At 40.6% G+C, this 11560-nt stretch overlaps 1 protein-coding gene and 1 non-coding gene across 2 annotated transcripts in view; one reads left to right on the forward strand and one right to left on the reverse strand.

Moving 5' to 3' along the window:
- The window catches only part of LOC110165730 (tensin-2-like), a 54931-nt gene extending 48690 nt beyond the window's left edge, over window positions 1-6241 (forward strand). Inside the window, exons 27-30 of the mRNA XM_055160872.1 lie at window positions 405-573; window positions 972-1040; window positions 1714-1743; window positions 2972-6241. Coding sequence (XP_055016847.1) covers window positions 405-573; window positions 972-1040; window positions 1714-1743; window positions 2972-3116 — 413 coding nt within the window. The 3' untranslated portion in view covers window positions 3117-6241. The remainder of the gene's footprint in view (window positions 1-404; window positions 574-971; window positions 1041-1713; window positions 1744-2971) is intronic.
- Window positions 6242-11235: 4994 nt separating this feature from the next.
- On the reverse strand, window positions 11236-11307 carry trnaq-uug (transfer RNA glutamine (anticodon UUG)). Its single transcript has one exon. It is a non-coding gene; the product is annotated as a tRNA-Gln (tRNA).
- Between the last annotated feature and the right edge of the window lie 253 nt (window positions 11308-11560).

Genomic DNA, 11560 nt, shown 5'->3' on the forward strand with positions numbered 1-11560 from the left:
GTTTAGTCCTGCTTTAGTCCTGCTTTAGTCCTGTTTAGTCCTGTTTAGTCCTGTTTAGAGTCCTGTTTTTTTTAGTCCTGTTTAGTCCTGTTTAGTCCTGTTTAGTCCTGTTTAGTCCTGCTTTAGTCCTGCGTTTAGTCCTAGTCCTGTTTTAGTCCTGTTTTAGTCCTGCTTTAGTCCTGCTTTAGTCCTGTTTAGTCCTGCTTTAGTCCTGCTTTAGTCCTGTTTAGTCCTGTTTAGTCCTGTTTAGTCCTGTTAGTAGTCCTGCTTTTAGTCCTGTTTTAGTCCTGTTTAGTCCTGTTTAGTCCTGTTTAGTCCTGTTTAGTCCTGATTTAGTCCTGTTTTAGTCCTGTTTTAGTCCTGTTTTAGTCCTGGTAGTATACTGATTCTTGTCTCTCCCTCAGCGTGTAATGTGCTGTACCTGAACTCGGTGGAGACTGAGTCCCTGACTGGTCCGGAGGCGGTTTCCAAGGCAACCAAAGTGACTCTGTCTTTGATCCCGCGTCCTGTGGCAACCGTGGTCCACTTCAAAGTGTCTGCGCAGGGCATCACTCTGACAGACAGCAAACGCAGGTATTTTTACTACTAATTTTACTATTTGTACTATTAGTAGTACTGCAACAACTACTACACTACTACTACTACACTCCACAAGTTAGGTGAGGGGTCAGGTGAGGGAGGGCAAGGTGAAGGTCAGGGAGAGTTAGGTGAGGGGGTCAGGTGAGGGGAGGGAGTCAGGTAGGGGAGGGGGTTAGGTGAGGGGGCAGGTGAAGGGGGAGGGCGGGGGGACATCTGCCCCACGACTGATGAAAATAAATCCAGTAAAGTTCCAGATGGTAGCTTTAAGGGCATTACTCTTAGAGGCAACAAAAGACAACAGACACAGGCAGGTTTAGAGACAGAAGTATGTGTAGAATACACAAGTGACAATATTAGTCTTTATTTGTTGTAAAATCATTGTTTTCTTCCAGGCTGTTCTTCAGGAGACACTACCCCATCAACACAGTGACCTTCAGCAGTCTGGACCCTCAGGACAAAAGGTACACTTCAGTACAGACCGAAAGGTGCTAAACTGGGACTAAACCCACAAATAAACCTGGATTAGACCAGAACTAGAATGGGAGCAAACCAGGACCAAACAGGACAAGTATGGACCAGCACAGACAGACCAGGAGACTCTGTGGACGTCTGCTGAATTTGACAACAGTTTTGCTCTAGATGAGAATGAAATTTCAAGATTTTTTATTCTAGAATATTGTTCTGTATTTTCTTATATCGCTACTACTATGTAACATTTCTGGTGGAGGGTATGCTGCCAGCTTGTCTCCATGGAGATGTTATTGCTTTGCCTAGAATGTTCCACAGCATGGCATTAAACCTATTAAGTTACAGGTGATTTTAAAAGTGCACTGTGTAACTTTTCTGATGGAACCTGCTGCCTGCTTGTTTCCATGGAGATGTTATTGCTTTGCCTGACATGTTCCACATTATGGCATTAGACGTGTCTGTCTCCATGGTGACAGATTCTATTGTTTACCATAATGGCAAATATAGTGAAGACTCTGTGCTCTTCTGTCTTTGTCACACTTATATTATCTGAATATAAGTTGTTTGTGCGTTTGCTCAGATCTTTGTTTTTCATGTTTTTCTGCTTTTGTCTCTGTCCCTGTTTGACCCTTGACCCTTTTTGTCCCTGTTTGACCTGTGCTTAAGATGGACTCACTCTGAACGCACGTCCTGCAAGTAAGTCCGTCCTCTGTGTCTCTATGGAAACTACAGCCACTTTATTAGGTGCACCTGTGCTTTCTGTCCCCTCTCCACAGATCTGATCTCTAAAGTGAGACTCATGTCTCAAAAACATAGTTATCAAATCACATTGGATGAAAAATGTTGCCTAGTCTTTTCTAATTTTGTAATTTTGGTGAAGTTTATCATTTTATTTCCTGGTTGGACATGCACAGCAGATGTGACAAACAAAGAGGTAGTGTATGTTAGAGCAGTTTAATGCTACACTGTGAAACATTCCATCTTTAAGGAGACAGTCACTTGGTTGACCCCAAGGTTGGTCCATCTAAGCCTGGTAAAATCAAGTTTCAGATAATTAGAACCCTGCATTAGGTTTTAGCATCCAAACGATGACTTAGGAAGAAATTTGGAAGAATGAAGAATGCAGACTTTCAGAAGGTGCTGAAACTGTGCATCCAGGAAAGTGTCAATGATGTTGCTGAAAGGAGGTGAAGCTTATTCAAGATTTTAACTGCAGCCGAACAAAGAATGAAGATCAGAAACAGGATCTACTGCAGGAGTCAAAGACACATGCAGATCTTTAGTGACGCCACCAAAGACACAGTGGAGCTGTAATTGTAATTTTATGCAAGTTTCAGGTTGTGTTTGCAGAATAATTGACAAATTATTCGAATAGGCCTTATTTATTTGGTTCTGTGTTATAGTATAGACCCTATAGGGCTATTTTCAAGTGTCTTGAGCAACCTCTGAATATTAATTAATTTGCATAAAATATTTGACCAGATATGGAACCAAATGCAGGGTTCTAATCTAGAGAATCTAAAAAAAATGTTTTTTGGCCCACGCTATTTACTCCCTCCAGAAAAGACATTATGCTACTTTAAATCACCTTGTTTTGTCCTTTGTTCAGGTCTAGTTTAATTTTGCTGTTAGGATTGGGTTAAACCAAATATGGTCCTGACTTAGTCCTGGACCATCCTAGTCCCATTCTGTTTTCATCCTTGTGTATTTCTGAGTCCATGTTTCATTCTAATTCAGTCCTTATTTCATTTCGCCTGTATTTAGTCAATACAAAGTGTACATAATAAAGTGTTTATTGATTGTGTGCTGTTCTTTGCATGGCTTTAACTGTTGTATTTATCTTGAGTATCTTTTAATATCTTTAACCTTCATATTTCACACACAGTCTTTCGTTCTCATCCCTGTGTCCTCTCTGTCCTCTCAGGATGTTTGGTTTTGTGGCACGGCGCACGGGCAGCTCCTCTGGAAATGTATGTCACCTGTTCGCCGAGATCGACCCCGAGCAGCCGGCCTCCGCCATCGTCAACTTCATCAACAAAGTCATGCTTGCACCACACCTGCGCAGATAGAGCCACATGTGTGCAGAGAAAGTCAGGAATAATATCTTTTAAAACTGGATTTCTACAGATTTGCTTCATAGGACTGGGGTGGGCGCTGCAAAACCTCTTCTCACTTATCAGCATTTGCAGTTGTCTAGATATCATATAGGATAAAGCTTCCCAAACATTTGAAAGTAAGAATTATTTAAACAAGGACTAAACCAGGTCAACAACTAGACTGTGAGCACTGAGCCAAGACTAAACTAGGACTAAACCAGGTCTAAATCAAAACTAAGATCTGCCTGCTTCAGACTAGATTAAGCCTACACTAAAATCAGGTGCTTAACAGGCCTAAACCAGGACTTACCCTGCAAAAAGCAACATCTAGGCAAGTTTAAATGACTTAAATGAAGAAAGTTTGACTATGTGAGTAGATTCAACATGGAATAAGCAACATTAGATTTAGTTTCTTATTTTAAGTGCAAAGAGTTTTTGTGTAGCAAGATGTATTTTCATATTTAAAGTATAAAAAGTTTGTTCCGTTGGTAAATCATTTTACTTGTGAAACGAAATTTACTCAAATCATGATAAAACTTTCTTAATTGAAGTCGTCGTAACGTGGCTAGATTTGAGTTTTTGCAGTGTAAACTGAAACCACATTCTGCTTCATCAGGCCAACACTAAAATCAGGACTAGATAAGATCTAAACCAGGACTTAACTAGATCTAAATGAGGATTAACTAGGTCTAAACTAAGGCTAGATTTTGCTTAAAACTCTACAGTAAAATGAGTTCTTTAACCAGACTGAAAAAGTTTTAAACCAAGACTAAACTCGGTCTAAACCAGGACTCAACTGGATAAACCCTGTACCACTGTTTGAGAACCACTGTCCTGTCGTTTAGTCCAGGTGCCCTCCCTGACTTCACCTTCTCCTTTTACACTGTCATGGTATTTATCAGATTTGTATTTAGTGGCTCTATTTTAAAATGTTTCTAAAGGAAAGAGATATGCACAGTTTTAAGGGCTACTGGCAGGTTTCACTCCAGATACTCCACTGATTTGAATTTGGACCACAATTTGAATATTTTTAGGAGATTTTAATACAATTTTACAATTTTATTTGACAATACACTCTTGTTGTGTCCACGCGCAAGGCACTCATGGGCCTTTAATGCACCAGTTAAGAATTTAAATGCTATTTTTAAGCCTAAGAATTTATAATGAGTTTTGTAAATTATGCAAAATTTGAACTGGAATATTTTTGATGTATTTAAAATGTTGTCACACTATGTTCCAAAGCACACTTGTAAATATATGCATTTTTCTATCATGTTTTTGAAAGAACAGATAGTTTAGGAAGTAGAAGATGGTTTGAGAAATGTTGTGTTGTGTGTAAAAGAAAGGAAATGGACACCGAAAGCGTTTGGTTTAGACGGCAAAATGTTTAGTGTGCGACTTCAGAATTTTGATGTTAAGTTTTATACATTTAATAACTTTAAAATTTAGCCCAAAGCTGAATATTTACTGTAAAATGCTGCTTATGTCTTTGATAAGTGCTATTGTTGTTGTCATCTTTCAAAAGATTTTAAGGATCATGGTCAATGTAGTTTCTTCTGACCTCCGCAAAAACATTCAGGTTAGAGCATACCATAAATTAATAAAGTATACCTGACCAATTGAGGCGGGTATAGTAGCCTAATGTTTTACTCAATTAAGAATAATATTACTTCAAACAATATTACACAAGTAGAAGTAGAAAGTAGTGGCTTGAGAAATTACTCAGGAAAGAGTAAAAAAGTATTTGGGAAAACTACTATTCAAATAAGAGCAACTTAAAGAGTAACTGGTAAGTTTTTATATTTGATTATATTTTAAGTTATTATTTAAAGCGAATGTAATTTGAAGGACAACCATGAAATGAATCACAACATCTGGTATTTTCAAAGGACAGACACAAAAATGAGACAAACTAAACCATATTTGAAGGAGCTGCAAGAAACACAAATGTGCAAATCAATTCAGAATGTCACATTTGTCACTTTAGACTCACTGACGGTGGGAAGAGGAAGCACAACTTTTACTCAAGTAAGAGTACTGTTACACTGTACTATATATTACTCAAGATGGAGTAAGAGTATGCAGCTACAAAAGTATAATTTCTTAAGTTACTCAAGTAAATGTAACTGAGTACTACCCACCTCTACTTCCCATAACCTTCCCTTATATCTTGCTCACATGTTGGCTTTTATGAAGCTCATAGAATCATGTTGTAAGAGCTGTTGTTACAGTTATAACACATGTTTGAATCTAATCCTGACAGTGACAATAGCACAAAAGGCTCAGGGCATTTCGAGAAAAACAGTCACATTTCTACTATACTATCCTCCCATATCACTATGAATATCTGACCACCACATCAGCACATGTGTATGTGCACAAGCAGCCTATAATATACTGTGCCTATTGACAACACGTGAGAAATAATATGCCTTGAATTTCTGAAATATATGAATATGAAAACAGGAATCCAACATTAGTGACATACCAATGGTACTAGGGTCTAAAATACAAATATGTCAAAGGGGCGATATTACACTGTTTCCACATCACAAACAGACCTGGAGTTGTGTTTTGTTTCATTCACACATTTTTAACACACAAACATGCAAGCAAGCTCATGTTGTAATACAGGACGTGCTCCACTCCATACACCTACACTAAAAACATTTGGATAATTTCAGCCCTGGAATTGCCAATCTCACTGAACTAAAGGAAAGAGAGATGTTTACTTGAAAACAGCTCTACTGCAAGGTGGAACAAAGCATGTTGATCTTTGGAGATGTAGACAGACTAATCATAAAGGATTACTCAAATGTGTGAATGAAACAAAACAAAACACAACTATGTTTTCGGTCAGGTAACATTCTAAAGTGCGCAAGAGCCAATTTTGTGTAATATAGGACCTTCAAAAGGACCCTAAATAGACTACTATATGTGTCATAAAAATCAAAAATATCTAAATAGTACTTTCACAGAGAAGTAGTGCATTAAACTGGGTCCAACTAAAAAACATTGCCTTAAAACTCCAACACCTGTGAACCATATAAAGTATTGGAATTGTTGGTGTCATATACATTTAAAGTTTCTTTTCTGAATCATTTGTATGTGTTTTCTATGAGGCAGTAGACGCACAGCTTACACAATTTGCTATTTTCATTTTTGTATTTTTATGTAAAGAATCTAATATATTTTACACTTCTGTGGTGGAGATTTAAATAAAGTTATTGTATGAACTTTAAATGAATGTTGTCATTTTGGTCTCTGTACAACAATGTAAGCAAACAGCAGAGCCACAGGAGCAGACAAGAGCAGAGGGGACAGGATACTGATATATGTGAGGGAGAATAGTGTGAATAAGTCAAAAAAGTTTACAACAAGAACACAGAAGGGGCTTCAGTTTTATCTCAGTCTATCATTGTTAAAATGACTGTGGCTTCTCCTTGAGTGAATACTGGACCTTGTTAGTTATTAGTAGTCACTTCCTTAGCATTTGCACAATCATGCTTTTAATAATAGTGGTAAGTTGTCCAAAGTGGGTGTTACAAGATAACGCTCTCTGCCAGGTGTCACATCAAGACATGGAAATGAAGTTTGCGATGTAGCCTTTTAAAACACCATCATGCAACCTCCTACAGACTTGAAGTGCACGCATGATGCACATGGTGAAGGATGGACTCACGCTTTTAAAAGCAGCACTAAATTGTCCAGTGTTAAGTGTGATGTTCACAAGTTAACATGCCTCCAGTGTGACTGTAATGTGCATGACAAATATAGGTCCTGAAAAGGGATTAAGATCTGTTGGTGTAGCTTAGAATAGAATAGAATAGAATAGAATAGAATAGAATAGAATAGAATAGGGTCAGTCCATATGAAATCAGTCATTTTCAAGGAATCTCCCCTATGAGCCATCTCAGAAATGGCTGAAAAAAATTCTAAACATTTTTAAAATCACCAAATGAAAGAATCTCAAATTTTAGCTCAATCCCTTGAGTCGTTCCTGAGTTATGGCCTGTTGAAATTTTGGGGTCATGTCCACTTTTTGGAAGCCTTAATTTTGAAGCATGTTTGAGAGACCAGCACTTCATTAAAAAATAGAGCGAGGAAGCAGAACATTTGTATTAGTGTAGATTCTTGGTCATAGATTCTAAATCTGTTGTCAAATATAATGTCAAATATCTATATTCAGGGGGGCACTGTGGGCCCCCAAAATCTCACATTTGGTTGCCACTCAATTTTTCAGCCAAATCTGAGATGGCCCATAGGGGAGGGTGGGCTGATTTTCAATATGGAACTGGGACTCTTTCAATAGAAAAAAGCCTTTAATTGCCATTATACAGTATAATGAAATTCAGAGCTGCTCCGTCAAGTGCAAGAATTAAACAAATAAATAAAACAAATTATTTTAAAGCTGGAATTGACCTGAAGTGCCTGCCAGAAGGCAACAGGTTGAACAGGTAGAATCCAGGGTGTGTAATGATTTTCCTCACTTTGCTGAGACTGGGAGTTGTATAATGTGGTTAAGGAAGGCAGAGGGCAGCCAATAATGTCCTGTGCAGTGTTGGTGACCCTGTCCCTTCCTGTCAGCCTCTGTGCAACTAGAGTGCCAGACTGACACAGCAGAGGTCAGCAGGCTCTCAGTGGTGGAACGATAGAAGGTCACCAGCAGCTTGCGTTTAGTTGCTCCTTCCTGAGCACCTCAGGAAGTGCAGCCGCTGCTGGACCTTTTTGACCAGTGCTGAGGTGTTGACTGACCAGGAGAGATCCACAGAGATGTAAACCCCAAGGAATTTGAAGGACTCCACTCGCTCAACACTTTGGCCGTTGATGTACAGGGGGGCAGGGGTGGCTCTGTTCCGCCCAAAGTCCAGGATGAGTTCCTTAGTCTTGGTGATGTTCAGTGCCAAGTTGTTATTTGCACACCACTCGCTGAGTTTCAGAACCTCATCTCTGTAGGGCTTTTCATTCCCCTCTGTTATCAGCCCCACCACTGTCGTGTCATCAGCAAATTTGACAATGATGTTATGTGGGTGGGACTGCAGTTGTGAGTGTAGAGTGAGTAGAGGAGTGGGCTCAGCACACAGCCCTGGGGGAAGCAGGTGCTGAGAGTGCAGATGGATGATAGGTGGGGGCCCAGTTTCACCTGCTGGGGACGATTGACCAGATAGTCCTTAATCCAGGAGCAGTTGGATGGTGGGAGCCCCAGGCTGACCAACTTGGGGATCAGGATGTCTGGTATTATTGTGTTAAAAGCCGAGCTGTAGTCAATGAAGACCATCTTGACATAGCTCTCCCGTTTCTCTAGGTGGTTCAGTGCAGAGTGGAGGGCGATGGCTTTTGCATCTTTCGTGGATCTGTTTGACCGATATGCAAACTGATGCGAGTGGGGCTGGAATGACTGCTTGTTTCAGTGACAGGTTAAAAATATCAGTGTCGATCTGTGCTAGCTGGTCAGCACATGCCTTGAGCACTTTCCCTGGTGCTCCGTCTGGGCCTGTAGCCTTCCTGGGATTAAAGGTTCAGTTCCCGCCTCACATCCTCCACTTCAACAGTGAGTGGGGGGGTGTTGGAGATTGATTGTAGTGTGGGTTGGAGTGGTGTGACTGAGTGCTGTGCCTGGGATTCAAAGCAGGCAAAGAAACTGTTTAGTTCATCTGCCACTGCCACATCTGAGTTTCCTTATGCCACAGCACAGCCTCTGTAGTCAGTGATGGACTGTATGCTCTGCCACACCTGCCGGGGTTGTTGAGTTGCTCCTCTACCTTCCTCTTTTGGTCTGCTTTAGCGGCCTTGATGCCTCTCCTTAGGCTGGCGTGAGTGGTGCTGTATAATTCTCTGTCACCTGATCTGAAGGCTGCTTCCCGAGCCTGGAGAAGTGTGCGGACTTGGCTAGTCATCCATGGTTTTTGGTTAGGGAACACCTGGATGATCTTTACTGCAGTGACCATACCAAAGCAGAACTTGATGTAAGACAGTGCTGTATCTGTGAATGTGGAAGGCTTCCCACTGTGTTTGTTCAAAGCAGACCTGCAGTCGGGAGAGGGCGTCGTCAGGCTGGGTGGTGATGAGCAGTCTTTCTGGCTTATTTTGTCTGCTGAGGGGGGTGTATGCAGGGGTGAGGAACAGGGAGAGATGGTCTGACTGGCCCAGGTGGGGGAGGGGGTCAGGTGAGGCTCTGTAAGCACACTTGATGTTAGAATATACATGGTCCAGAGTGTTCTGGACCATGTATACTGGTGTTCCGGGTCTTTGTGGGATCATGTCAAGATGTGATTTGTTTACACTGATGTTTACATATTTGTGCCACGCTCAGGCCACATCAGGCACATGCACACCAAAATGTTTTATCATTTGTATCTGACGTACTGTTTCGTTTGCAGATTCGACAAGAACAATGCCGACTCCAATCAAACTTGTCTAACATGACTGCGATTAATACATGGCTCCAGAATAAAGTAAATCAGTGCTTGCAACTGTGTATGTGACTATAAATTGTTTGGTGTCTGTTAATGACTACGATAAACAGGCTATAAAAATATAAGTAAGAGGGCGTGTGGACCTCGAACTCACGTCACCCATGAAGAAAATAACAAGTGCAATGTCTTGACTGCTACGCTACATTAACATATTGAACTATCTGTTCGGCACCTATATCTGTCATGCACATTACAGTCACATTGGAGGCATGTTAACTTGTGAAAGTCACACTTAACATCGGACAAGTTAGCGCTGTTTTTAAAAGGGCGAGTGTGTCCTTTACCATGTGCCTTGTGCACGCACTACAGCACTGAACTAAAGTCGGCAGAAGGTTGCATGATGGTGTTTTAAAAGGCTACAACACAAACTTCGCTTCCATGTCTTGATGTGACACCTGGCAGGGCGTGTTCTCTTGTGACCCGCCCAGTGGACAATTTACCACTGTTATTAAAAGCTTGATTGTGCTGTGTCCTTTTGAGGGCCTTCATAAGTTAACATGCCTCCAATGTGACTGTAATGCGCATGACAGATATAGGTGCTGAACTGATAGTTCAGTATGTTAATGTAGCGTAGAGGTAAAAATGTCACACTTGTTATTTTCTTCACGGGTGACGTGAGTTTGAGGTCCACACACCCTCTTGCTTATATTTTTATAGCCTGTTTATCATAGTCATTAAAGGACATCAAACAACTTATAGTCACATACACAGTTGCAAGCACTGATTTACTTTATTCTGGAGCCATGTATTAATCGCAGTCATGTTAGACAAGTTTGATCGGAGTCGGCATTGTTCTTGTCGAATCTGCAAACGAAACAGTACGTCAGATACAAATGATAAAACATTTTTACCGTGCATGTGCCTGATGTAGCCTGAGGGTGGCACAAATATGTAAACATCAGTGTAAACAAATCACATCTTGACATGATCCTACAAAGAACCGGAACACCGTAACACTGGTACTGTGTGGACGCCTGAAATTGCTGATATGCTGATACGCTGATGTAGGTCTATGCGCCACGAAGTAATTCACCGCCAAAGCGCTAAGAGGCTAGACTATATGTCCATTCAAATATACGGCCCCTCTGTCACAGAAAGAACACATATAAGTCACTGAGTCATGTCCTTTAGTACGAGAGAAGCTGAACCACATCAGCGCACAATAGCCAGCTGTTCTTTGAGCACTCGGTGTATGCAAATTAGCCATGTGGTTTTAAGTTTCGTTTCTGTAAAACGTAAACAAATGTGCTCAAAACTGTGTGGATAGGGAAGGCTTGCGGACACAGAAACGATGTGTCTGGACACCAAATGTTTCCGATACGGTGATACGGTGATTCGTTTCTTGGCTTCAGATGGGCCAAGACACGGTTTTCCCTATGATAACTTTGCATAGTACCATGAAATATCCAAAAGCTAAATCCACAATTGTTGAACCTGATCATTTCCATTAGTGACAAAATAACTCACTGTATTACAACAGCTCACTGGATATACTGCAATATTTATTTTAGGTGCCCCGATATGTATTAATATTATTGGCGTCTAGAATGTCGTGGTACCATCTGAAACAGAGGAAAACAAGAAGGAAGCACATGAGAAATGTTTTCAAAAGGACGAGGTCCCACCGAGATTTGAACTCGGATCGCTGGATTCAAAGTCCAGAGTGCTAACCATTACACCATGGGACCAGATACGTGCCTTCATTACCTACACGTCGAACTATAAAAATAAAGACACAATATGATTCTTATTCATCTTACTTTGATTTTGTATGTTATGACCAAGTAGTTACCAAATTTGGTAGATAATTAATCAAATGAAAAGCTACCAAGATGTCTGTGGTTAAAATGAAACCTCGAGAGCAGGTTAGCTTTGCCTGCCTGTGACCTAGCCCCATGCTAACTACCTTTAACATGATTTAACGGATTTTTCAGCTGTTTG

The sequence above is a fragment of the Boleophthalmus pectinirostris genome, unplaced genomic scaffold, assembly GCF_026225935.1.
Source record: "Boleophthalmus pectinirostris isolate CB_2022bp ecotype Guang Dong unplaced genomic scaffold, ASM2622593v1 HiC_scaffold_3, whole genome shotgun sequence".
Lineage (NCBI taxonomy): Eukaryota > Metazoa > Chordata > Actinopteri > Gobiiformes > Gobiidae > Boleophthalmus > Boleophthalmus pectinirostris.